At 40.2% G+C, this 27,379-nt stretch overlaps 1 protein-coding gene across 3 annotated transcripts in view; it reads left to right on the forward strand.

Moving 5' to 3' along the window:
• Positions 1 to 243: 243 nt before the first annotated feature.
• The window catches only part of CNOT6 (CCR4-NOT transcription complex subunit 6), a 32,618-nt gene continuing 5,482 nt past the window's right edge, over positions 244 to 27,379 (forward strand). The window contains exons 1-10 of one of the 3 annotated variants that reach the window (XM_021552269.4): positions 244 to 369; positions 14,668 to 14,781; positions 17,256 to 17,442; positions 20,807 to 20,892; positions 21,881 to 21,985; positions 22,077 to 22,145; positions 23,546 to 23,703; positions 24,214 to 24,368; positions 25,389 to 25,543; positions 26,479 to 26,709. In XM_021552269.4, the coding sequence (XP_021407944.1) occupies positions 14,670 to 14,781; positions 17,256 to 17,442; positions 20,807 to 20,892; positions 21,881 to 21,985; positions 22,077 to 22,145; positions 23,546 to 23,703; positions 24,214 to 24,368; positions 25,389 to 25,543; positions 26,479 to 26,709 (1,258 nt within the window). In that variant the 5' untranslated portion in view covers positions 244 to 369; positions 14,668 to 14,669. Of the gene's footprint in view, positions 370 to 2,214; positions 2,592 to 14,667; positions 14,782 to 17,255; positions 17,443 to 20,806; positions 20,893 to 21,880; positions 21,986 to 22,076; positions 22,146 to 23,545; positions 23,704 to 24,213; positions 24,369 to 25,388; positions 25,544 to 26,478; positions 26,710 to 27,379 lie in introns of those variants that run through there. The other 2 variants (XM_021552271.4, XM_021552270.4) reach the window with 2 other exon arrangements.

A 27,379-nucleotide genomic window follows, 5' to 3' on the forward strand; every position in this document is an offset into this window, starting at 1 on the left:
CCCCCCGCCGCGTTCGTGCGGCCGTACCCCGAACGCGCTCCCAACTCCTCCCTCGCATCCCCCCGCGGCCCCCGGCCCCGCCGCGCGGAGCGTGCGCGCAGCGCGGGCGGCTGGGCAGGTGGGGCGGAGAGCGGAGCGGAGCGGAGCGGAGGAGGAGGAGAGGAAGGAGGAGGAGGAGGCGGAGGAGGGGGGCCGGCCCGCCCGCAGCCGCCGCCGCCGCCAGCGCCGCCATGATGCTTGTTTGCTTTCAATGAGTGTGAGGAGGAGGCGGGGGGGAGCCGCTCTCCCGTCCGGCCCGCGGCAGGAAACAAAGAGCCAGGCAGGCGGCGGAGCGAGGGCGGCGGGGGGACGGGGATGCTGCAGCCACAGGTAGGGGCGGCCCCGGCGCCCGGCCCGGAGCGGGGGGCTCTGCCCGGGGGGGGCAGCGCTGCGGGAGGAGTGCGCTGGGGGGGGACCGGCGGCAGCACGGCGAGGGGGGACCCCCGGGCTCGGCGGGGAGAAGCCCCCGCGCCGCGTCGTTCGGGGGTGTCGGGGAGCCCCTCTGGGCGTGGGGGGGGCCGGGGGGTGTGCTGGGCCTGGGCAGCCGCTGCTGCGAGGACGCCCGGAGGAGGCTCCGCGGCCGGGGAGGCGGCGAGGAACGGCGGCTCTCGAAGCGGGGGCGGCGCGGAGAGGGCTCCGCAGCCCCGGGCCGAGCCCCCGAGCGCCCACCGCCGAGCGGGAGGCAGCGACGGAGCCCGGGAGGGAGCCGGGCCGGGCCGGGCGGCGCCGCGCAGGAGCCCGGCTCTGTTTGCATCGGAGAGGCAATTAAGAGAAATTAGTATAATGGCATCTGGAAGCCTGAAGTTGTTTTTTTTTTTGTTGTTGTTGTTATTATTGGTGCTGGTAGGTTTTGTTGGTTTTTTGGGTTTTTTTGTTTTTTTCCCTCACCGTGCAATTGAGTTTAAAATAATTAAACAAAAGGCCGAGGGAAATGACACCAATCGGGGGAACTGCCCGTCCACCCTCCACGCACGGCGCCCCGCGCCGCTGCCTCCCCGGAGGCCGATCCGCCTGGCTGGGCGCGCAGCGAGGGGCGGCAGCGCTGCCTGTCAGCGGAGCGCTTCGCCTGCTCCGGAAGGAGCCGCGGCGGCCGCCCGCCCTCCCTCGCGTCCCTCCCCGCCCCGCCGGCAGCGGGAGCCGCGGCCGCGCTGGCGCCGGGGCCGGAGCGCCGCTCGCTCGTTCCGGCGGAGGGAGCGGCGGGGCGGGCGGGGGCCCTGAGTGGCAGCGGCGGCGGCCAATGCGGGGCCGCGGGGGGCGTGAGTGACAGCGGCGGCGGCCAATGGGGAGGCGCGGGGGGCGGGCGCGCGCGGCCGCGGGACGGGCGCGTGCAGGGATAAACAGAGGGAATTGGGGCGGGGGCGGCGGCGCCCGGGCCGGGATCGGGATCAGGATCAGGATCGCGGCGGCCCGGCCGGTGTTCCGTAACCGGGCGGGGCCCCAGCGGAGTCACTGCCTCTGCTAGGCCGTGGGGAATGAGCGCCTGGGCCGCCTGCGAACCGCATCGAGCGGGCGGTGGGCAGCTCCTGCACCCCCCGGTCCGTCTTGGGGCTCACAGGACAGCCTTTCCTCCTCCAGAATTTTATGGAGAGCGATAAGCCTGGGATCAGACAAGGCTTTAGAAAAGGAGATATCAAATGCACCTGTCTGTGTCTTAGTCTCTATGGTGAACACATATTTTATCAGCATTTTTTCCACAAACATTAAAAATTCATATGAAACCTACTAGGTTATAGTCCTAGGTTGGACTCGATGATCTTAGAAGTCTTCTCCAACCTGATTCTGTGCTGCTTTGCTTTGTGTCATGTAAGAACTATATTCAAAACAAATGCAGTATGCTAAAGATTTTTGTTGGTGTTTTTTTTCTTTTTGTTTTGTTTTTTTGTTTGTTTGTATTTTAATACAGCCATCTGTATTTCCACAAACGCATAGAAAATTGCATCACTGAAAATAGGACTTCATGGATGGGTATTTCCTTTGTAACTAGAGTTGCAGATTGCCTGTTTTTTCATTTGATTTCTGGGGCTTATTTTCATAATCTAGATTTCGGCACAGTGGGTAACTAATTCAAAATCCAAGGGATTAAGAAATACCTGTGGTATTTGTCTGGCTTAAACACAAAGATGTGCAAGTGTTGACTGGTAATTGTATTGTATCTCTCATTTCTTTTCATTCTAGAGCAGGTCTCATAATTGGGAATTTATCAACATTTCCACTGGGGTAATTTTACAGGATTATCTGCCCTCTGTTCTTCCTGCTGGTTCATCTGGACTCTGTGGAGTTTGCTGCTAGCAATGAAGCCTTCTGTGGGGGTTTATTCGTGCTATTACTGAAATGGAGCCCTTCGCATTTGGATTAACTCTTTGTTCACTTTTCACCTGAATCGTTTGGATCAGCCCATGTTTAAAAAGGATCCTACCATGCATCTCTTTTCTGTTTGCATTCTGAAGTTGAACTCTGAATGCAGTCTCATGTTCAGGCTGTTTACTGTGCTTGAATTTTAGAGGAAGAATTGAAATATAAAGATAGATGAAACTGTAGTACTGCAGGGGCAGGTAAATGCATTTGACATTTTATACATGAAGACTTGAAAACATGTTATGAAGGGTCACAAATTGAATGAGCATGGTACCTTTTCAAGATAGGGCTGTACTAGATATTAGGAAGACATTCTTTTAACCAAGTGCAATGTTTGTGGTAGAAACCACTGTCTTCAAAATGGTTCCAAGACTGAGCAAACTAAAAATTCTTTCCCAACATATGAACAAAAGAATCCATATTTGAAAATGTGGCTGTATAAACAAAAAGGGTTCTGTTACTCTGTTACCAAAAATCTTAAATATGAGTGTCCCTAGCACACTGTGCCATGCTGTTTGGCTCACCACTGTGCCAGGAGTCCATGTGGTGAACCAGAATTCTTCCATCCACTTGTGCAGTCCGTGTTGCAGAGGCCCTGGTTCTGTTTGCTAACAGACTGTTGAATTTTAAATTATTATCTGTTTTTGTCACATCCTTTTGGCTGTACACTTGTGTATGTGCAGTCTGAGCATTATATCCCAGTCTCAAACAGGGCCACATTAGGCAAAGATGCTAGACAGAAATCTTTAGGAATGAAGATGCCTTTCAGTCTTCAGAATTGAAGGGATGTATGAGATTTGACACTTATTTTTATAGAGGCTTTATTTTAGGAAATATGTGTAGTATTGAAAGATTAAAGTTGTGTACACTGGGCTTTAAAAAGCTGCCAGTGACCTTAAAACAACACAAGAATATTCTCCACAGACCCAACCAGACCCAACCACCAGATTTTAGTTCTAGTTGCATGAGGCAGAGGTTGAGCCATGCCCAGTTGCATACAAAGTGTCTGGGGTTTTCAATCCATATATTGAGGTTTTACACTACTTCCCATGTCAAAACACTGACATTACTGATTCCAGTCTAAATTTAGCCTTCTCCATGGTGTAATTTTGAAAGCTTTATGCATAAATTGCTCAAGCTGAGTCACTGCAGGGTTTCATCTGTTTTGTTCCTTCTAAAGTGTTGGTGCTTCACACTTGGAAGTGTGATTATTTTACAATAGCCTGCAAGATTATTAACATTGTGTTAAGTGACATAATTTATGTTCTTACATTGAAATTGGGCTGTACAAGTCCACTCAGCAAGGGAGTCTTGGCATAAGCTTGGGGACCTGCACTCTGTTTCTACATGGAGCAATTTCTGCAGCTGACATCTTTAAGAGTTTACAAATGCTTAGGCAGGTCCCAAAGAAAAAGCTGTTTAAATGCTTAACATGTACTTTTAGCTGCTAATTGCACTTCCAAGATGGTGCTTGTTTAAAAAAAAAAAAAAAGATTGGCAACAACTCAGTTTTTCCTTTTGTAAGACTGCAACATTAATCCTTTCGTTAATGCCTTGGAGGCCTTTTTTCTAGTATATGAATCAAGGAGGGACTAGGAGCAGTAAATGTGTACAGTTGTTTATTTTAGAGCTAAAATACTTGCTGTTAGGATTCCAATTTATGCTGCATTGGAGATCTGCAGGAAGAGATTGATTTGACTTTAGATTTTTTTAGACTGGGAATGCTGTTAGCTGTTGTATGGAGGCTGCCAACTCGATATTGTGATCACAGCCTGGATACTTGGATGGCTCTCTTGTGCATCTTAGTTCATGTTCCTGGTATGCAGCCTTTATTCTGCAAGTGAAGGGGCTCCCTACCTGAAGACCTTCCTAAAGTTTTTGCTCCATTTTATCATACCAGTATCTCCAAAGCATCCTTTGAGCTTCCCCTTTCCTTAGCAAGGCAGCAGTTTCAGTTAGAAGACTGGTATTTTCCAGAACATGCTGAAGCATTTTAAGTGATGGATCCTGTCATGAAGGTGCAGCAACTTGGTTAGGAGACCAGGAATATACAACACCATATCCTGCATGTTACAAATGATATGCAGCTTTACTGCTTGAGCTATTTTGGAGTGTATTGATGAGTGAGATGTGGATCCTGCACATTGATCTGACTTAAATGCCTCTCCACAAAAGTATCTCCCTGCATAAATCAGTTTGCAAAGTCAGGGATCAGAAAAAAACTTGCTTCAGAGACAGATTTTTCATGTGATTTTTGCAACAAAGGGCACATTTAGCCAACCTACAAAACCTGAAGGCTTGAACCTAAGCTAAAACACCACCAGGGTTGGTCATGCACCATCTGATGTGTATCACCTGTCAGAGCAAGGAAATGGCATCATAATGGCTAAATATAAGACGTATTGGGGAATTTTATGCCACACTGACCATTAATACTTCTAAATATTGTTTTAAAGAAGTTTTAACAGTTGCTCACCCAACAGAGGAGCTTTGTCCAACAAAGCAAACGTCCTATGGGTTAAGAGGAATTTCAGTGCAGCATTAATCACAATTCATCTACAGAGTACTTTCAGGAGTGAGAGCTTTTAGGATCAAGTAATAAGGGTGAAGAATAATTAAAACTAGTAAGGAATCCTGTTTTGATAAGGAGCATGATGAAAGATCCACCTCTGGAGATTTGCAATGGTCAGTCATGGCATAGGGAGCAGTAGACTAGATCACCTCATGGTTTCTTCTGGTTTAGTAGGTCAGGACTTCTCTCTAGTGGCAGAATTTGGAAAGCTGCTACTTTGGTTGCTCATCATTCATGTCAGTACAGCTGTTGCCAGAGTAATGCTCAAAACCAGCCAGTGATGTGGCTGAGCAATGATACTGCATTATTAAAAACAACCCAACCCCCATAACCTCTAAACCCCGTTTTCTTAGCTGAGTGTCATTCTTGGTTTTCAGTATTGTCTTGCAAACAGCTGCATCAACACAACTGAGAGGTGATGCAGTGGAACATGGGGGCAGGAAAGAAGTCTTGAGTTGGCTTTACTGCACAAGAGTATGGTTGTGGAAAAACATTTTTAGGCTTGTTGGTTAAATTTGAAGTAAAACCAATCTGTGAATAATTTGCATGCTGTCAGGATGTGGCTAGATGGGTAGAGCATCCACTGTGCAATGACTTCTGTAACATCCTGACCTTCAGTTAGTTTAGCAACACTAATGCTTACAAGCATTTAGGTATCTTGAAATTGTGTTCTAGGAAGGCAGAGATTTTTGGATTTAGATACTGACATCTCTTGTTAAGTTCTAGTTCAGTTCTATAGCGGGAATGCTGAGAATGAGCTCATGTTCAAACTTAATTTAAAGTAGCTGAGTTCTCTCTTACACCTTAGTTCTGTTGTAAGACTAAGAAGTAGTATTTTGTGTGTTGACTTTTGGTTTTCCCCCATGGAGCAATAGAAATGTGGTAAGCATTCTGCAGGCACATAAAGGAAAATGTGGTAAGGAGCATGTTGGTGCATGTGCCAGTATTTGGAATAGCTTACTGAGTTGGACCAAGATGAGAAATTTTGCACTAGGTCCCATAAACAAGAATCAGTGTTCCATGTAGGGTGAAGATAAATTGTCAAATATGATTGGATACAGCCAGTGGAGTGGGAGTTGGTATTATCTTAATGTTTTAGAGTGTAAGATTATTCTCAGCTTTCTAGAGGCATTTGTAGGTGAAGCTTTTAAGCCTTGGTCTTTCTGCCTACATTTATAAAACCCGAAGCTAAATGTTTTACAACACAGCTTTTCGTTTTTAAAGCTGGTCTTTTAGGTTCCATCTGACTTGTACAGTATACAGTTCTGTGATGCAATGCAATTTATTTAAATTCTTAAAGTAATTAGTGAACCTGACATCTCTTTAATATATTGGCATTTCAGAATACACTAACAGAATGTGCAAAAATCTGAATGCTGTGCAGTACTCATTAACTAGCCAATGTGGTTCCAGGAGTACCAGTTAAGGTCAGGCTTTGCTTTGCAATTTGGTTTTGTGTTAGTGTTTGTTTTGTATACAGCAGCCTTTTACTATAGTCATAATTAGATACAATTTCTGATAATTAAGAACTATTCTAATCATCTGGACTATGTTTGCAACACAGAACATTTGGATATCGTATTTCTAATGATTATATGTTGTGCAGAGTAAGGGGTGGGAATTGGAGAGTTTTTTATCATGGGTCTGATAGAACAGGTCTGTCTTGGAGCTCTGTCTAGAAGATGGAGGAGTCAAGGACCTCTGTCCTCAATTGTGCCTTTTTTACTCTGACCATTTTAGACTTCTGAACCTTAACTAGTTTTTGTAGCAGCTGAACATGGAAGTGGCAGTTGCTTCTTTGCATTAGTGAAATGATGGTAAACAAGTTTTTCACACTGTGCAAGGTTTAGAGGATTACAGGTACACCATTAAAACATGGGGCTGCACATTGCTTATCTGTGGAAATTGTAATAGGCAAGGGTTGGGTAGAAAAAGTAGAATTTGGGAAAATGACATCCTCCCTATGCCTCCCACTGCCGGCTGGAGTCAGCCAGTTTGCATTTCCATAAACAAGTAATTATGAAGGACAAAGAAACATTAATTAAATTTGAAATACCTGCAGGTTATAATTTAATATGCTCTCCTTAAAAATATGAAATGACTGAGTTTTGAACTTAACAAAATTTAAAGCCTGTTCTAGTCAGTGCTCTCTAGTCTAATGGAGTCTTCCTGTTTTGAAGACAGCAAGTAAATCCTTTGACATTTATGGCCCAGTTTATCTGAACCAGGATGCTTGCTTGAGTTTCAGGAGGGTTATGGTTCATTTTAGTCAGCTTTGGCTAGATTAAGGGGTCTGCTGAACTTTAGCAGTTTCATAGATTTTTAAAAGAATATTAAAGTATTTTGTCAGCTTCTAAGTTTTCTCTAGTAGAATTTATATATGCAAATTCAAATAACTCAGCTGATTAATAATATTCCAGATACACTTATATGAATGAATGGATATTGACTTAATCAGTATCTTGTATTGATTATTACACATGTTCACATCCACAGCATTATCTTAAGTCTGAAAAAGAGGAAGGATAACTCATGAGTTTGTATTGGCAGTCATGTAAAATTACAGTTTTCTAAGTCCTCAGAATAGGATGGAGAAGCATTACATCCCTGATGAAGCCATTAAATCTTAATATGCTAACAGCCACTAAAATGTCATCTTAGGGAGTGAAAAAGTACTTGGAATGAATCAATTGACTTCATGTTGACTCAACAGCTTTTTTTATAATTTCAATTTAGATTATTCCAACATTAAGCTATAAATTGGGTTAAAGGGATCTTGACACCTTCCCACATGTTATAGTTGAATCTTTTGGCGGGGTGGGGGGAAGTGTTTCAGGAGTTGTCCTTGTGCTGCTGCAGTTCTGCCTATGCCCACAGCTGGTACGTGCCATCCCTCCCCACACTAGGCACAAGGAAATTTTTAACTTGCAGCATGTGTTCTGAAAAATTCAGGTGTTGGCCTTTAGCTGATTTCCCAATCGGATTTTTCCTAGCCTTATTTTTTCAATACCAAATACTTACTGTAAAAAAAAAAAAAAAAAAAAGGCTTGAACAGCTTTTTTTAAATAAAATGCCAAGAGTGTTTGTAGTAGTCCACAAATAATAGGTGTTTACACAACAGACTTGATATTTGCCTTGAAGTAGCATACTAGTAGGGAAAAATCTAAATATGTGGTTTCTTGCAACACTGGTGTTTTCTTTGGATATATTTCAATAGAGGGATATGGTTCATGCCTACAAAGTTAAATGTAAGGTTTTATTTCAATAGGTATGCAAGTCCTTAAATTTCTGTTTATTCAGCCTCAGAATATTTGTGATTTTAGTTCTAATGTACTGTAGTATGGATTTCTCAATTCTGAGGCAGATTTAATTCTTTCAGATTTTTTTTTCTTTTGGGTGATGGCTCACACCTGCTTTCCTGAATTGTGGTTTATCTGCTTCTGTATTGTAGCAAAATATGTTTTGCAGATATGTTGCAATACATTGTAGTAAAATATATTTTGTATAAAAAACGTGTTAAATGTGTGTTACATAAATAGATATTACATACTATAATGCAACAAAGTATGCATTATGTAGCAAATTATGTTTCTTAGCAGAATGCAATATATTTCCATATTATGGTGTATACATGCTAGTAGTTGGGAAATACAAAACTACAGGCATATGTTAAGATTTATTTTTAAAAAACCCAAAGTTTCTATTTAGTATGTTTTGAATAAGACATTTATAAAAATAAGATAACATGAAATTTAGAGGCTTTGCAGGAACAGTATCAGGATACAGGAAAAACATACAATTCTCTAGTTTTATGTCTTAGGTGGGTGGGTTGATGGCAAATAATTTAAAATACATTAAATATACTTCACAGGGCACTTGAGGTTTAGCTGGGCTGCATTGTGTATTTGTTTCCTTTCCTCGTGAATATTTTTCCATCAGTTTTCAGTATTGACATCACTCTCAAATTTGTTGCCCAGGCATGGAACAGGCTGAGGATAAATTCAGTCATTGACTCAATTCATCAAGTCAAGTGTGTAAATTCTGCAGGGACTGACCTTTATCATAAACCCTGTCCAAGCTGCTGTGGCTTTTCTGTGAGGACGTGCCAGATGTTGCACCTTGTCATCCTGGCCAGGGACAGTGTTGTTGCTTATTTGCCTGTACTTCAAGCAGAAATGTAATTAAGTTCTCATAGAAATTCAGAACTTGCTGAGTAAAGCACCACCAGTGACAGGACAGGGAAAGCAGCAAGCTTGATTCATGTTAGAAAAGCACTTTTTAAACAAGGGGTAGTGAGTCTTTGAGTAGGAGAGGGCAAATCTGTAGTTTTACAGTAGGACTGAAATACAGCACTGTGAAATTATCTTAAAGATTTTTTTTCCAAAATACAGTAGTTATCTTTTAGAGGTACTTCTGTTCCATTTGAAGAGGGTCACTGTTTGGAGTTGAAAGCAGATATTCCTGTTAATTCTAGTAAAGCTCAACAGTAGAAATTAACCCTTTCAATACAGCTTAACACGTCTGATCAGCCTATACATTGCTAGACCTGCTACAGCCTTAAGTTATCTAAAATGCAATGTACTTTGCCTTCAGTTAGGATTTTAGACTTTGTTCAGTGTTACTGTTTAACTGGGTGAGGGTAGCTGGAAGCAAGAGTTTGCTTCCTGCTGTGGAAGAAGAGATTTTGTGTCAGTGTGGCCAGAAGTGCCATTATGGTGGTGTCCCAATTTCAACAGCTGCAAATGCACACATGCATTCCTGCTATACAGGAATAATAACACGGGAATCTAGTCTCCCTCAAATATATGTATTTTATTCTCTTCCCCCCTTTAACCAGCTTAATTCTGTTCACCAGCTCCTTTGTTATCAGACAAAACTCTGTGCTGATGCAAGAGTGATGTAGAAAGACAGGGTCCTGGGGAGGAGGAACTCAGCAGGACCAGCTTAGTTCTGCTTCATGCAAGTGGTAGAGGGTGTGGAAGAGCCTAAATTAACTTTGAATTCGAAACAGACCAGTCATTCTAAGAAACATTTATATTTGTGGGGAAGGTCGTTGAAACTCATTTTTAAGTGAAACTTTGGATTGCATGGAAAAGAGCTTCAGGGTTAAAGGCACAAGGTTACAAAAGAATGGTCTGGGGTGAGCTTCCAGTTGAGGGTTTGGAGAGAGAAAGGGGAAAGAAAAGCCTCTCATATGTGCTATTGTTTTCTTATGAAATCTTTGAGCAACTTAATAGATTGTTTTCTATCCTGCTACTTTTCAGCAGCTGAGAAGTAATTTATTTGGCAAGTGATACTGCACTGCATCAACAAATGGAAAATATTGTCCAATTGTCTTGTTACTTCTTACTTTATTAGATCTAGATTTGCATTGTTTATTCAATGTTTTTAATTAAAGTAGCAAGAAGTTTGAGTAATTCTGCACTTGATCAGGTGTGTTGCTACTTTATTTACTTCCCCTCCTGGCTATCTCCTGATAAGCATTAGTGTGTCAGTGACAAGTAAAATCAAGTAAAGGGGAATGAGGGAAAGTCAAAAAGAAGTCACTGTCATGTGTTAGGAAGTTTCAGAAGCAGAGCTGTAGTGCTTCAGCATTGTGATTGAAGTATTTCTAAAGGTACTCCCAAGTTTGCAAATGGATTTTATAGAAAGTTCATCATAAGTATGGGAATAGTTATTTCGGAATAGTTGTTTGGATCAGTTGAAATAACATCTGAACACTGTGTTGCTCTTACTTGTTCATAATTTTCTACACAGTTTTAGAATTCAAATTTTCCTAATTTAAAGATGATATTTTAGGAGCACACTTGATATCTACATCCATTGTAATAGTATAAAAAAATTGTATTTGGCCTACAGGAGTTGTCCAATACGTTTAGTTTTGAAAGTGAGTTAATTTGTCATGGTACTGTAGAAAGCATTTCAGGAAATTAAGAATTCCTGTAGTATTGGGGTGCTTAAAAAAAAAACCCAAAACCTTAATCTCAAAGTATCTGCTCACCTACTTATTTTGTTTAAATCTTCCTTCTTGCTATCTTCCAATTTCATAAAAATGGCAGAAGAGTAGAACAAAGTTGAAAAAAGTTGTCATCTTTCCTGCCCTGTCCCTCAGAGCAGACTCATTTCTCCATTTTGGAGACATTATTTATTGGTAGTTTCCATAGTCACCTGGAGCATGAACTACCTCATAGTCCAGCTTCCACTTTGCACATGTCCATAGCCAAGGACACTTACCCATTCCAAAGAGGGCTGAACTCCCTTTGTTCTACAGCGAGCAGTGTATGTAAAGCAGCTGGGCCTCCAGGAAGTCCTTTCCTAGGCCACCAGCTCCTGCTGCTCCTCCATGGCCCTGGTGCTGTGGCTGGGGGGCACCTCATGAGCTCATGGTGCTGGTGGTGGCACTGCCATCGTCCAGGGCAGCCCCAGCACCCAGCCTGGCTGTGCATGGCCTGGCTGCAGCCATGGCTGTCATCTGGAGAGACAGGCAGAATGGGGCAGGTGCAGCTCGACCTGGGAACATTTGGGATCTCTCCAGTGGTCTGTTCTGAGGGAAGCCTGAGCCAGAGCTCCACACCCATCTGCTGCAGTAGCCAGCTTTGTCAACTCTCTTCCAGCAGGTTGCCCTCCCTTGAGATAACAACGTTCAGGTTTTTCCGTCTCCTCCTGGTCCCTGTCACCCTTCCCTGAAGGGGCTGTTGGTCCCTGCTGCCCCTCACCCTGTGCCAGTGCCAGTTCTCAGCACCCCTAGAAACAAGGGCTTAAGGCAGTGTCTGCACTGGAGGCTTGAGCTCCAGTTCCCTGTGTCAGACCTGTGCACTGTTGATCTCGTTGGCTTTGGTTGGCTCAGTTTCTTTGGGGTGTTAATTCTGTGCAGGGACTGAGTGACCCACGGTGGGAGTGGGCAGCCACACTCCGTACAGCTCTCAAGCTCTTCTGTTTTTACAGCTATTAAAACGACAATTAAGAACCTAGTACAAGACAGCAAACAATTTAATTTGCATTCAAACATACTTAAAATATCCTTTTCATTAAATTTATGTAGTCTGGAGCATGTTCCAGGAATCCATGTCATATCTTTGTTATAAAGATTTTTTTCTTTTACAAACTGATTTACTGCATGCAGTAAGAACCTAACATTATTGGTGTTTCACCATCTGTATTGGTGTAAGTGAAAATTACAGGTAGTATAAGCTCTTTGAAAATTACCATAATGATTGTTAAGAGCTGCAGTTACCAATGGTTCTAAGGATGTTCAACACTATATTATGGGTCTTACTAAAAATTACTTTAGTCTGACAAAACTCTATCACTTAATCTGATGTTTACCTCAGCTTTTATGTTTTACTGTAGCAGTTCAGCAGGAGCTAAATTTGGATTTGGGGAGGTGGAGAAAGGAGACAGTAAAAGAGACTATTTTTCTTGAGCTACTCCATGCTGTGAAGTTTTGAAATGCAATTGAAGGTGTTGTGCTTGTATTTTATGCTGTACTGTGAGATACAACCCAAATTTAGCCTTCGTGTGAGTTCCTGAGAAATTTTGAGTTCTGGATGATAGATAAAGATGTGCTAATGCCTGGTGTGAAGGTATCCTGGATGTGGCTGGTGGCAGTGATGCTCTGGGGCAGCAGCAGCTCCTTCAGCCAGGAGGATCTCAAGCATTTGCTGGTTTTTTGGGACCTGTCAAATCTAAACAGCAGGGACTCGTCCTCTGAGAAATGCAGCAGTGAGAGAGGAGAAACCATGAAGAGCAGGAACTTTGTTGAGAGGGAGGGTGGTGCCATGGAGTGACTAGGAGTGCAGGATCACCAAGATCCAGTGTTAAACCCTCAAATTCTTAAATCTCTAATTGTTTTAGTGTACATTAACAAACCCACTGGAAAAGTATGTCATCCTCTTCTAGCAGTGAGCAGTGATACACTGCTGGTACCAGCAAAGCTGTTAATTAGTGCATGTGATTGAATGTGCTCTGGGGAGCATTCGTGTTTCTGTACTGAAGGAGATTTCTGTCTTTGCTATACCTGCTTCTCAAAAAATTGGAACATATTTATTAATTCAGGGAGCAGCAGGAAGAGAAAGCAGTAAATGTCTGACGAAGGGAAATGTTTCCTGACAAGCTGGGGCGCTGCTACTTGGTCTTTGTGAATTATATACAATTATACATAGAAATTTCAGAAGATAGGCTCTATACATTACTCTGATACATATTTTTGCATCAGTTGCATAGTTACTGCAGGAAGAAGTTTGGTTTTTACCTTTCTGGAGATCATAATCCACTCTCATTTAATTAGTGAAGTTTGATGAAAACAGTGTTACACTTTGTGATTCCCACACGCCGGGTAGTCAAATGCCTTCACTCTGGAAGGAGCCTCACCCAGCTGCTATTTATAATCTGATCCTTTTACCCACAATTCACTTCTTAAAGGGGAATTTCTTTTCACTGTAGAAATCTGGTTTTGACCAGTAGTGGGAGTGGGAAAGGGAAGGAGGAGGGTGACTTAGTAAAAGAGCTGTTATAGTAAAGTAAGCATGTGATACCTAAAAGCTTTATTTTAATTAAGATGCATAATTATCAGAAAGTTTTTGGTGAATTTCTGTTGTTTTGTTTAACATGCAGAGTAAACATTTTTCAGTAAAATCAGTAAACAGATTATGAGTCTGGTTGATAGTCTTATTTACTAGGAGTTATTCTTTGATTATTTTATATAATGACAACATTTTTCAGTTTGCCCCAGGAAATGAAAAAATGAGAAAGCCTTAAAAGACTTGGTAGGAAGATGTCCTTAGAAATTTGACCAGTATAGCTGCTTGCTTATTGAGTGAGTTTGAGTAGTACTATAACATTGCTGTAATCTATTTTGCTGAATAATTGCATAATATTGTTTGTAATGCGTTTTTAAGTGTGATTTGAGCCAGCATTGTTTAATTTCTCTATTTCATATAAATAGATTTATAGCTTGTGGTTTGTTGGAGAGGAATGATTGCTTCTCTGTCATGGTGCATGATTGAGTATGGTAAGAAGAACCTAGAAAAATTATTCTTATAAAGTTACCAGGAATGATGTGAAAAAGAATGAAGTTAAATTTCACTATTAAATACCTGGCTGAAGAAAGTGATAGAAATATCTGCCTTGGGTGCAATATTTTCGGATTGCAGAGAGTAGGGTGAAGGTTGGATTAAAACCTATCACTTTGCAGATTTAAAGAACTCAGGATCTTTTTGAAACCTTAATTCTGTTCTTGATGCTGATTTGTGTAAAAAGTTGAGAATTGGAGTAAACCTGGAACTGATAGGTAATCAGAGTTATTAGTAAACGTGTCTTCCAGGAGTATGAGTGGTAGTGGTCATCCCTTTTTGAAGTTCCATTGTTGAAGAAACAAGAGACTGCAGTGGGATGTTGTTGGTTTTGAGGGGGACACAACATAACCATGGAAGGTGGTGGGACACAATTTTTAAACTGCTTTGCAAATTTTTGGAGGGGGCTAGGCTGTTGTCTGCCATTCTAGGAGCAATAGGAATCTGTTTTTCTATTTTAAAGCAGTGTTTCCTATTAAGCAACATTTATAAATGGGCACATTATCCCTAGCTTTGGGAAGTATTTAGTACAAAAGCCTAGCATGAAATTTCACTGAAATGGGAATTACCTTCTAAAGAATTCTCTGTATATAATATCTCAGTTAATCACTTGCCTTTTGGTTTCAACAGGAATGCCCAAGGAAAAGTACGATCCACCTGATCCACGGAGGATGTACACAATTATGTCCTCAGAGGAAGCAGCCAATGGAAAGAAATCACACTGGGCAGAGTTGGAAATAAGTGGTAAGGAACTGAGGCATGGTCCTGAGTTAAGAACTCACTGCAAGTAGCGTGGGCTTGGGAAGTCTGGGGTGAAGTTGCCTACCTTGAAGTGAGCCAGCAGAGCACAGGGATAGCAGGGGTGTGTGGAGGGAAGAGCTTGGGCTGGGATAACACAGGGAGCTGTGGGAGGGGTAGGGTAGGGCAAGTGGGAAATCCCCGTGTATAGGAAAGTTTTCAAGGTGAGGATATGGATGTGAGCTCTTTGTGTTCTAAGATGATGAAGTAAGTGAGAGCATGAATTTAAAATCTAATTTGTCAAAGAGAAGATGGTGAAGTTGGAGTTGATCTGTAGTGGTATATTCTTACTGTAGGTAATGTAACAACGAGGTATTAGTCCATGAAGCAAAAGTTTTCTGTTTAAAAGCAGTTGTAAATTTTACTTTGTTCTTAAGATTGAAGACAACCACCAAAACCTCCACAATCTGTGCAAGCTTTGAGATACTGTTGGACTCTTGAATCTTTCCTGAAAAATAACATAATAGTCAGAATTCATAAGCATGTATTTCAACTGGTCAACCAGTCTCTTGATTTGTAGAGTAAATCCTGAGTTTGATACACAAACTGTTTACAAGGAAATTCAAGCAAATATTTTAAGAATTAAAAAATTATTTTGTGGCATTTTAAACTTAGGCTGTAATTTTGTGTAGATATGGAGGTTTTTTAAACAACTGCAAAAATTCCCATGTGAGATTTATAAATGACTGTTCAGTAGAGAAATTTATGGAAGAAGGACTGAACAGACAGTTCTTCAATTTGTAAGAATCTTTCCATCCAGTTCACTGAATCTATGCCTTGCTTCCAGTACCACATGCCTCCCCATGTGAATAGCATTCTTTACTGAAGGTTACAGATGCAGAAACCCAGTTAAATGCTGCTTCAGGAATCAGCATTATATATCAGCATTAGGCTTGGAATCCTCTTGGACATCTGCTGCTCTGCACAGGAAGTGCATTAGGGGATGGCTCTTTCCTTTCATGCCTGGTAATCTCACTACAGACTGATTCCAGCCAGGGGAGGTGCTGGAGTGGAGAGCCTGGATCGGGGATGTTGATTGGAAATCCTTTCAGCTGCAAGGCTTTCTGTGATCACAGTCACCTGTTTGCATTGGGGGTGGGGAAGAGGTGCTAATGCAGTTTTAAAATGCAAAGAACTATCCATTTGTGTTTAAAACCTTTCACAATAGTTCTTAAGAGCATTAGAGGAGCATCAATCCCTTCAGAACTGCATGCATTTGCCTTGCAAAATAAAATGTGTGGTTTTTTTTGTTTTGTTAAGGTTCACACTGTCTTTTCCTTGCAAAGTCACATAATAGAGAAAGCCACAAATGTTTTAACTGATCTCATTTAAATAATGTTTTTTCACTACAGGCTTTTTTTTTTATCCTCTTTGTTTTGTTACAGCTCACTGCAAATTATGCCAGTATTAAACATTTTGCTGCCAGGGACTGAGTCCCAGATGCACATGTCTCAGTGTAAGCTTCCCTGGGCAGTAAAGATGAATTCTTATTTTGGAGAAAATCATTTAAGGAAAGGAATTACAGTGTGTGTTGGTATAGTATTAACCAGGCTGTTGTTAACCTTGAGGAGTCACAGTGGGCATTTTAAAGTTGTTCCAGATAACTTTTTGCCTTGGAGAAACTGATGTTGGTACTCCTGATGCTTTTGGTACAGTGAGACGATTTATGCAAATGAGAAAGGATTTACCCCTGGAGGAAAAAAATCTTGGAGACAAGAAATATTTTGAGACCTTCTGATGATATCTCACATTCCTTGCATCCAACAGTATAAAAATCTTGATTCTGTCACACAAATCAGTGTTTCCACACTTCAGTTTATACAAAAAATCATACCTTTTTTTAAATATCTGGCAATAGTTGATACAGCTTTTAGTTGAATGCCAGATGGAAATCCATGTTCTCAACTAAGCATCTTAGTCACCCTAAATATAGTGTTTCTATCTGTTCTTGGCTGGATTAATGCCATAGAGTTAAGATTTTTGGTTTCAAAGATGTGCAGAAATAAGGCATGAACCAAAGCAGTGTCTTTCATCTCGGACATAAACTATAATTGAAAAAAACCTGTTTCCTACACCTCTGTTAATGATAAATTCATGGTCAGCTAGTTAATATGTTTTGTCTTGTATGGAACTAGATAAAGACAGATGTTTAAGCCTTAGGTATGGATTGGGAAAAACAACCTCAAGCATTCTTGGCAATATCTTGCATTTTCTCACACAAAGACAAGATTTTCATTGATAGAATCAGCGATTAATGGAATTCACATTGAATAAAATAATAATAATAAAACCCGCAAGAAACCCACAACTAAAACTCCCCCTCAAATTCCCCTGCCCCGTACATACTTGAAAAATGTGCTATTATTACCAAATCAATGTATTTTAAATGTCCTATTTTCTCCTGTACCTTTCTTCCACAGGGAAAGTGAGAAGCTTAAGTTCATCATTGTGGACACTGACCCATTTGACAGCTTTGCATCTCAGTGACAATTCCTTATCCCGTATTCCTTCAGACATTGCCAAGCTTCACAATCTGGTATATCTGGACTTGTCCTCTAATAAAATCCGCAGTTTACCAGCAGAGCTCGGAAACATGGTGTCACTCAGGTATGTAAATCCTAACAGGAGTTAAAATTGTTCTTTTATTGTCTTTGTAGCAGCAGTTCAAATTTCAGCATTAGTAATTCTCCCTTCTTATCTTCCTCCCTGAATACTAGCTGTGGGCTGTGCAGCTCTAGCAGTACTGACTTTTCTGTGATCTCCTGTTCTGATGTATGACAGCACAGAATGAGCCTCAGAAGTGTTTGGTTTGATGACAATCACCCATTTTATATTTTTCCAAGTCAGGTTTCCTCTCAGGCATCTCTTTCTAGATTCTTTTACTAATCTTTATGTGGTGTTTGTCTCAAAGAGTAAGTGAAGCACCAAAAAAAAAAACAAATTGCTTTTAACTCATAGTAAGATAGAAAAAAGATCAGATTAAACATTTATAATCATGTTAACTACATTTTCGTCTTTGGTCATATTTAGTAATTATAGTTAACAATAATTCCTGTTCTGTTTATTGTATAACAATTGCAACATCTAGTATCATCTAGTATGTCTACTATTATCTCCTCCTTACCTTTGCTGTGATGTAACTGCATTCCTGTGCAAACTGGGAAGGAGAAAAATAATGTTCTAATCACAGCTTTTCAAGTTTTTTTTCCCTTCAGTTTTGCAATGCCAAGGTGTACAAAGTTAGCCTGGAAGTGAAATATGAAAAATTATGCCTATTTAGGTTATACTTAAGGCTGCAGCATTTTACTTTGTATAAACACTATTACATAAATATATAAATTATTTATGTAAGAGTAAATATTTACAGGCAACAATCTTTTGCCCTTTTCTTGGGTTGATTAGACAATAGCCAGTAATTGTCTTCATTGCTATTAATTTTGAAGATACTTCTGAACAGCTTTCTTAAATCCGGAAAATACAGTCTGAAAGTAACAAGAATGTTATTAGAAGTAAAGGCAGTGACAGAGCAATAGGCTGCCAGCACAGCTTTCATGAAATTGGAAGCAAAGCAAGTTTGCAGATAGAAATACCTGTCATTGCATTTTCCTCCCCTTTAGAAAAGTCCGCTCTGTTGGAGAGGATTAAACTAGCTGATTAAATTGGTGCTAAAAGCTCAAATTCCAGAGCAGTTCAAGCTTCAGCCTTGGAGGCTGAGCAAAGGGACCTTGCTTTTTGAAGTGTAATTGGCAGCTCTGTTTTGTAGCATGTTGTATAGTTGCTTTCAACTGGAGAGGAGTCTGTTCTAAGCTCTAGCTCTTTGCGTTACTATTTCAATTAAAAGTAGTTATTAGTAACAGGTTTCTTCTCTTGTTTATCCAACTCCTCGGATATTGTGAGCTAGCAGCCCTAAATTTACTGGAATAGTCTCAAATTCATCTTTGTACTTCATTAGCCTTCTTTCAGTCTTTTTAAAACATTTTTGTAAATGTAACACTTGTGACATGGAGATAGCTTAGCAGTGCAGAGTCATCAGTAATGTCAAGTCATTATGCCTTCTTCCCAACACTTTTTCTCATTTATTCTGGCCGATTCTAGGAAGCTTCAGCTCTTGAATGTCCTAAGTTTCTTCTGAGCAGAGAAGGGTAAATAAATCTTGTAAATGTGAAATGCGTAGCTAAGGTCTAGGATCACATAAGCTTTCTATTTATGACTAAAATCCAGCAGTTGAGCCCAGATCTCTAGATGTGAAAAGCTGTGTGTGAACCCATTGTGCTCCTCAGTAATTGCAGCTGTTCCATGTATTTTTTTTTTCACTGTAGTGTAAATGAAGAGAAGCCCATAAGCACATCCTATGTGAGAGCACATTGCAGGTCCCATCTGGGCCAGGGTTTTGTATTCCAGGCTGGTGTTGCTGCAGACTCTTCCCCTGAATTCTGGGAAGTTGTTCAAACTAACGGTAATTCAACCTGGGCATTGCTGATATCCCAAGCCACAGAAATCATTTGTGCTCTCAACACTGAGAAGTGATAACAGCCCTCCCAGCTCCCACATCTGGAGCTCTGGGTTTGGTTTGTACTGTACAGCTCTCCCAAGACTCCTTTCATCTCCCTTTTTACTGTAAGTAGTTGAAAAACGAGATGTCAGAGCAGTAGGATTTCTGATCTTTGCAGAAAAAGGAGAGAAAAATAAACAGTGTAACATGTTATCTTGGAAAGCTCAGCTGTAAAACACATCCTCTTGATGTGCTTGAAAGAAATTGAGTGGACCCCCAGTACATTTGCAGATGACACAGAGCTGGGTGGAAGGGTTGATCTGCTGGAGGGCAGGAAGGCTCTGCAGAGGGATCAGGACAGGCTGGATCCATGGGCCAAGGCCAGTGCTGTGAGGTTCAGTCAGGGGAGGTGCTGGGGTCACAAACCCTCCAGTTTGGGGGAACAGTGTCTGGGAAGCTGCCTGGTGGGAAAGGACCTGGTGGTGGTGGGTCAGCAGCTGCTGAATATGAGCCGGGTGTGCCCAGGTGGCTGAGAAAGCTGATGGCACCTGGCCCAGATCAGCAACAGTGTGGCAGCAGGACCAGGGCAGTGACTGTCCCCCTGTGCTGACACTACACCTCAAATCCTGGGGTCAATTCTGGGCTGCTTATGACAACAAAGACACTGAAACCCTCAGATGCTGTTCTGTAGAGATCAACAAGAGTTAAATTAACTCTTGCCCTCCAGGTTTCCATTTTTTTTTTCTTTTTTGTTGCCCAGAAATACTAGTCAAGTCTCTAGGTACTAAGTTCTAAATACATTTGAGCAGCAGCTTTATATTGATTGGTTCTATGAAAGTCTTCACTGCTTAGTGGGAATACATTTAGGAAAGTGAAAAGTCTATTTTTAATGCCCAATTTGTTGGGATATCAGAATTCAGGACATGAGTTCTGTTCCTGTCTGTATATTGGTTTTGTGAGTTTCAAAGCACATATTTTGTCTTACTACTGAATTTATGAAAAGAAAACCACCCCAGCCAACAGAACATTACTGCTGTAAATGACTACTCCCTGGTAATGCCATAGCTGTAATCATACTGCCATGATCCTGTATTTTTAAATTTTATTTCAGGGATAAAATTTCTCTTTATTTCTTAATCACAGCTGACCTTTTTCATGGTCTGGTTTGTCTGAGCTGTTACTGCATCATCACTTGTAGATACTAAAGTGTTTAATTATTGCTAATGTTCACAAAATGTCTGACTGTTTAAGATAAACTCTCCAAACAGCTCCTTTCTTCTCTACTTCAACATAACATTTTTTGTCTGGGTGTGTGTGTTTGAGTACAGCAGGATTTCCCTAACCATTGCTGTTTAGTCTCTGAATTTTTCAATATTGTGGTTTGCTACTATATTGATTCTCTTTTAGTTCAGTTCTTTTACTGCTGCAGATAAACATTACTCTGTTTTCAGACCCATATGATTCTTGCTTTGTCTACAGGGAACTACATTTAAATAACAACCTGTTACGAGTTTTACCTTTTGAGCTGGGAAAACTGTTCCAGTTACAGACTTTGGGTCTGAAAGGTACTGCTGTTTTTTTCTTGGTGTCTGTGCTTGTTTAGTGATACTGCTGCCGAGTTGTAATGGCTGTAGTCTGCTGGTTCATAAAATGTTACTGATTAGCAATCCAGATGTAGCTGCTCACTCCACATTTATAAATACTGTTACTTAGGGATTATTTAGAAAAATAACAGGTTTGGCAGAGTAGTGCCCATAGAAAGAGGTTTCCTTTCCTTTTTGCAGACTCTGCAGAAGCTTTCTGTTGCTTGCATGGGGTTGAATGCATTTCTGCTTTAACTAAGAAATAGTCTATGGTTAACTGTGGTACATCTACATCCAGAAACGGAACATCCTTTGTACAGCTGCAGGGTTCTGTGCTGTTCATGCAAGCAGCAATTTAAGTATTTTCCTTTTTTTTTCCCTCTGAACTTTATGGATTCTAGCTATAAAATTGCTGACCTTGGAGAATTTTGAGTCACAAAATCAGAAGCACTGAGAGATATACCCTCTGTATACACTGTTAAGTCTCTAAACCTCTATACACAGTTAAGTCTCAAAAGTCTGTTTATCTCCCCCTTAAAACTGGGCACTTGCAGTGTGTGTTGTCCATGACAACTTCTGCAATCTGCTTATATTTGGCAGATGGCAGAGTCTCTGCTGAGATGTGACTGTCAGATCAACTGCTGGTGGATGTTTCACACTGAGCAGAGGTGACTCCTGTGTTTGTGCTCATCAGCTCTGCCTGTTGTACCACACAAGTTCTTCACTGCCCTTAGTGCAAGCACTACCTTTGGGATGCTCAGTCCCACAGCAGAATCAGCAGGGAATGTTGTTCAGCTTCACTAGGGCTGTCCAGACACCCAGAGTTTTGTGGGACTGAAGACCTGAGATCTGAAATTCCAAAGTAGTTCGTAGTAGATCTTGTCTCCAAGATGTCAGCTTTCAACACTGATATAAAAGTCTGCAATAGTTCTGTGTATTTTATTCAATATTCCTGTGAATTGGTTTGTAGGAAACCCACTTACACAGGATATTCTGAACCTGTATCAGGAACCAGATGGGACACGACGGCTACTGAACTATTTGCTTGATAATTTGGCAGGTACTGCAAAAAGAAGTAAGTGATCATTCTTCAAACATTTCTTTCTGCTGTGTTAAATAAATGTGATTATCACTTGTTGTATCTCTATTTTAAAATGTTCCCATAGTTTCGACAGAACAGCCACCTCCAAGATCCTGGATTATGTTGCAAGAACCAGACCGTACAAGACCAACAGGTACAGTAACATTTCAAGGATGTCTCATTTCTTCTATTTGCCTTTTAATAAAAGCTGTTGATCTTTACTGGAAAAGAAGTTAATGCTTAAATTAACCAATCATCTCTGCAGTGCTGACCAGCCAGCTGAAGTCATTCTATCCCAACTGGAACACCTGTTCCAGATTTACCCATCTTTCACTCTAAAGTAATTTATTTTTAATTAACATCCCCCTCACAGGAATTGAAACTGTTGTCCACAATTAGTTAAATGGTGGAATTATAACAGGCTTAATTTAACATTTGTTGAAGAATTAAAAAATAGAAGCATTTGAGCATGATTTCCAAAAAATGTAGAATTGTTTTAAGTAACCAGGGTATCATCCTTGATTCAGCAGTTTTCTTACTGCTGGGATTCAGGTCATGTTTAATTCTTTACTAATTTTTTTCCTGCATAAATTGTTTAAAATACAGTCTTTTCTATTTACCTGCACACCAAAAATCTTAGTGTATTTCTCAATTATTGCAGTGTCTTCTCTTTCAGGACTGATAATCCTCCCATTATTAAGACAATTGCTTCAAAGATCATGATGTTAATGTAGTTTCTGTTTTGCTGTCATCTATTTATTTGTTTTCAAAATGTTGGACTTTGACCCCAGTCAACCCAAGATTCTTTTCCTCAATTCTCTGCATCTTCAAACAATGGTCTTGTTCCTTTTTTCTGCATTTGAGAGGAGCTTCCAAATATCTCATTGTTGTACTACAAATTCTTTAAGTGCTTTTTAAAAACAAACCCAAAAACTCAGCAAACAAACCCCCCCAAATCCATGCTGCTGGATTACCTGTCACATTGCCCCAGCCTGTCTCATTATTACCCCTGTTTCAATACGGAGAGGAGATATTTCTTGTCCTATGCCTGAATGGCTTTTTGAGGTGGAAATATTTGAGGGGTTAATTTGCCTACACTTTTTCTAGTTGTGAAAGGATCCTCACCCTGCCTATGGATCTGTTACAGTTTGTGGTGGCAATAATAAAGGTAGATTTTAAAGAATCTAATGTAGACTTGCAGATGTATGTGTAGCTGGCAAATACAAGTGTTCAAATATATTTACTCTGTTTTGGGTTTTTCACAGTACAGCACCACTTAGCATAAAACACATTTTTCTGCTTTTCACTGTGTTAACCATATAAAGGAGGGTGTTTGTTTCCTAATTAAATGCTAGAAGACAGCTGCCATAAGTCCAAACATGTAATTTGTCTCCCTAGAAGAACTCACAATTTTTTTAGCAGAGATACACATGCTGTGTTTTGGTTGAAACAAATCAAGCGTGAATTGATAAATTTGCAGAAGACAAAAGTCAAGAACATAATTGTATTTTTTTTTTAATCTATCATTGTGTAAATAAAATTCTTGTTCTGCAGCCTTGTTCTCTGTCATGTGTTACAATGTCCTGTGTGACAAATATGCCACCCGGCAGCTGTATGGCTATTGTCCATCCTGGGCCTTGAACTGGGAATACAGAAAAAAAGCCATTATGCAGGAGATACTGAGCTGCAATGCTGACATCATAAGTCTGCAGGTAAAAAAAATACATGGTTCATTCTTTTCCTTTTCTATTCCTGTGTGCTGGTTTCTTCACATTAAGTGTATTTTTAGTAAATGGTTTGTTTCCAAACCCTCCTGCAAACAAAAGAAAAAGAAGTGATGTTTAGAACATTATTTGTTGCTTGACATCAAAAGAAGGCTCTCAGCCCCTGCAGCTGGAATGGGAACCAGCAGCCCCTGATCAAAGCAATGTTCGTGGGGGTGTCTTTATGCCTGTGTGTGTATGTAGGGCTGTAATTGACACATTTTCAAATAAGAGGCTAGAGATAATCATAACTCCGGGGATTACAGAAATTCATTTATATTTTCTTAAAATAGGGATATTGCTCTTGAATTTGCATTCTCTGATGTACTTAATTCTTAGATTTTTTTTTCCCCTTAAATCTAATTTGAAAATTATTTACACTTCTGAAGAGTCTAAATAATATCTTTCTTCTAGATTTTGCTAATAGTACATTCATGCTGTGCTGCCTTAACTTTACAGGAGGTTGAAACGGAGCAGTACTACAGTTTTTTCCTGGTAGAATTGAAAGAACGTGGCTATAATGGATTCTTCAGTCCAAAATCTAGAGCTAGGACAATGTCAGAACAGGAAAGAAAACATGTTGATGGTTGTGCAATATTTTTCAAAACAGAAAAGTAAGTGCTGTGGTTTGCTAAGCCTTCTCTTGTGACTTGCTGTCTTTTACATAATTTCTCAGGGGGATCTTATAATTCACACAATTGGGCTTTAACTGTCCTTTTGTAGCCAGGCAGGGTTTTGATAAGAGCATTCCTACCCATGGAAAGACTGGTTTATATGACAGAGATCATTCTGTGTGGAACTAGCAATAAAAATTCAACCTTGAAATACTGAGTTGAATGAGATTTCATTCTCTTTGAGCAGTGCTGGTTGGGAGTTCACTGAATCATCCTTCACTTGTTGAGTGTAATAATAGAAAATGAAGGAAATAATGAAAAATGAAGCAGATTTTCTTGCCTTTTGTATTTTTTTTTAAGTAAAGGGATTTATAATCCCCCAAATTGCAGAAATAAAGCCTCAGATGACATTGACTTTTGGATACATTAGCCTTTGGTAAAGCAAGCAGCAATCAGATCACTGCACACTTCTGTAAAAAACCTGAATCATTCAAGAGCTGCAGCACTTACTGGTTGTGTCATATTGCACTTGTACAACTTTGGATGTGATGGTAATAATGTCCCTTCCTGCTTCCATTCCTGTGTATCTATAAGTAAATGTAGGTGCCAGGTCTGCAGCCTAGTGGCTTGGAAAATTAGGTACTTCCTCTCTGTTAAATTTGCATATTTGAACTAGGAACTGATGCAAAGTTAGAAATAAGCATGACTCCTCTAAAATATATCTCTCTCTCTCTCTCTCTCCCTCCCTCTCTCTCTCTCTCTCTCTCTCTCTCTCTCTCTCTCTCTCTCTCTCTCTCTCAACAAAATATTGTAATTGTTACTGAGGTACTATAAACTACATAAAAGTGCTATGAAAACTGTATCTGTTTTATACTTCAGTTTAGGATTTTATGAAATTATGTGACTGGCTGAGATTTTCACGTCACAAATATGTTTGAGCTTTAATTAACAGGAGAATTACTGATAACATTTCCATCTGTATCTGGCTGCTGAAAATTACATATTACGTTTTTCTTTCAGATTCACTTTGGTCCAAAAGCATACTGTTGAGTTCAATCAACTAGCAATGGCAAACTCAGAAGGTTCAGAGGCTATGCTGAACAGAGTTATGACAAAAGATAACATTGGAGTTGCTGTTCTGTTAGAACTGCGAAAGGAATTGATAGAAATGTCATGTAAGTCCCATTTCATTTATTTTTTAAATAAATGGTATTTTTAAATTAAAAAAAACTACTCTTGTTATAATAAACAAGAGAAACTAGGTTCTGCAATTGAATTTGGCTTTACAGATCTTATGTTCAGACAAATTTATTTCCAAAGAGGATTTTGGGGAAAATTCATACTGCTTAAATGATGATTTTTTCCCCCCCGCCCCACTTGTATTTTTAGGGAAAAAAAGATAAAAAAACTTGAGTGATTTTGTTGTTTGGTTTTGGGATTTTTTTCTTAAAACTATGTACAAGTATCAAAGAATCAGGTGGTGTTACATGATCCAGAAACACACAACTAACTCCATCATTTTAACTTACTTTCTTTGCTGTCATGCCTAAAAAACCTCTTTGTTTTGCCGTCATTCTTAATTTAGGAAATGTAAATTAACTTTATAAGTATCACAGTGGGAACCTACTCAACCTGTATTATATTTATCCAAATGATAATTTATTAATCCAGATGGTAGCAAACAAGCCTTTTAAGAAGCACTTCCAGCAAGAGAGATAACATAGAACTTGCTGTCTAATAAGATATGAACAGAGCCTGTTTACTATCATAGCCTGAGGAAAGCTGCTGTAATTTTTTAGAAAAACATTATTTGCCTGTAATTAGGATTATCCATTACTTATGTTAATTTTCAGTGAATACAAAAGCATTACATGTAACAAAAAAGTCTGTTATGGTCTTGAATGTGAAATACCATTCCTAATGCTTTCTATCAACTAAAACCCATGTTAAATAGGAGTTATCTGACCCTCTTCATTCAAATGGTTTTAACCCTCTTGAAGTCATACTGCTATTTTATTTTTTTGTCCCCTTAAACATTTTGTTTAAATTTTCCTAATAGTATTTTCTGTTGCTGACTGATTTTAAATAAATAACTGATTTCAAATTTTAGCTGGAAAGCCACATCTTGGGATGGAAAAGCAGCTAGTTCTTGTAGCTAATGCACATATGCATTGGGACCCAGATTATTCTGATGTGAAGCTGGTTCAGACTATGATGTTCCTGTCCGAGGTAAAGAACATTATTGATAAAGCTTCTCGTAGTCTCAAACCTGGTGTTTCGGGAGAACTTGGAACCATTCCACTTGTACTGTGTGCAGATCTCAATTCTCTACCAGACTCTGGTAAGAGTTCTATTTATTATTCTTTAGACTGTTTCAAGTGTGCAACAATTGTAAGTTTCTGTTCATAGAATGCATTGTTTGATAATACAAACTCTATAGGTGCTGAGGAGAGAGAACTGTTTCATTTGTGAGTGACCTTATTGCTTGTGTTGTAGTAGAACTGTGTCTGGTCTTTAAAAAGCATTTCCACTGTGATTTTGTTCCCTGTTTGTTCGTGTATTTTAAAATATCTTCCAAAACTAACTGGAAACATCCGTATGTTGCTGATAATTCGGTTTTCTTAAGTGTGAAAAGAATTTGCTTTAAATTTGCTACCATGCAATCATTTTCTTCATGTTTTAGAACTTCTAAAATTCAATATATCCCCTTCAGAAGGGGACTTTCCAGAACTCTTTACCAGAATGGGACTTTGTTTCTTGGCTTGGTGGCAACTTTATAAAGTGCAGGGAAAGAACATATTTAGTGACTGCCACTTTGCTTGCCCAGGTGCCTGGCTGACAAGAGCCATCCTTCACCTCCATTCCTGGTCCCCTTCCTTTTGGCTTCATCTTGGCAACTCTCAACATTGTTAAGATTTTAAGGAGCAGTTATTGCTCATCAGTAATGAAAATGGCATTCTTTTTGATCCCAGGAAGGCCAGTATCACTAGTGATGATTGCAATGACCAGTT

This window comes from Lonchura striata, chromosome 13, assembly GCF_050655825.1.
Source record: "Lonchura striata isolate lonStrDom1 chromosome 13, ASM5065582v1, whole genome shotgun sequence".
Lineage (NCBI taxonomy): Eukaryota > Metazoa > Chordata > Aves > Passeriformes > Estrildidae > Lonchura > Lonchura striata.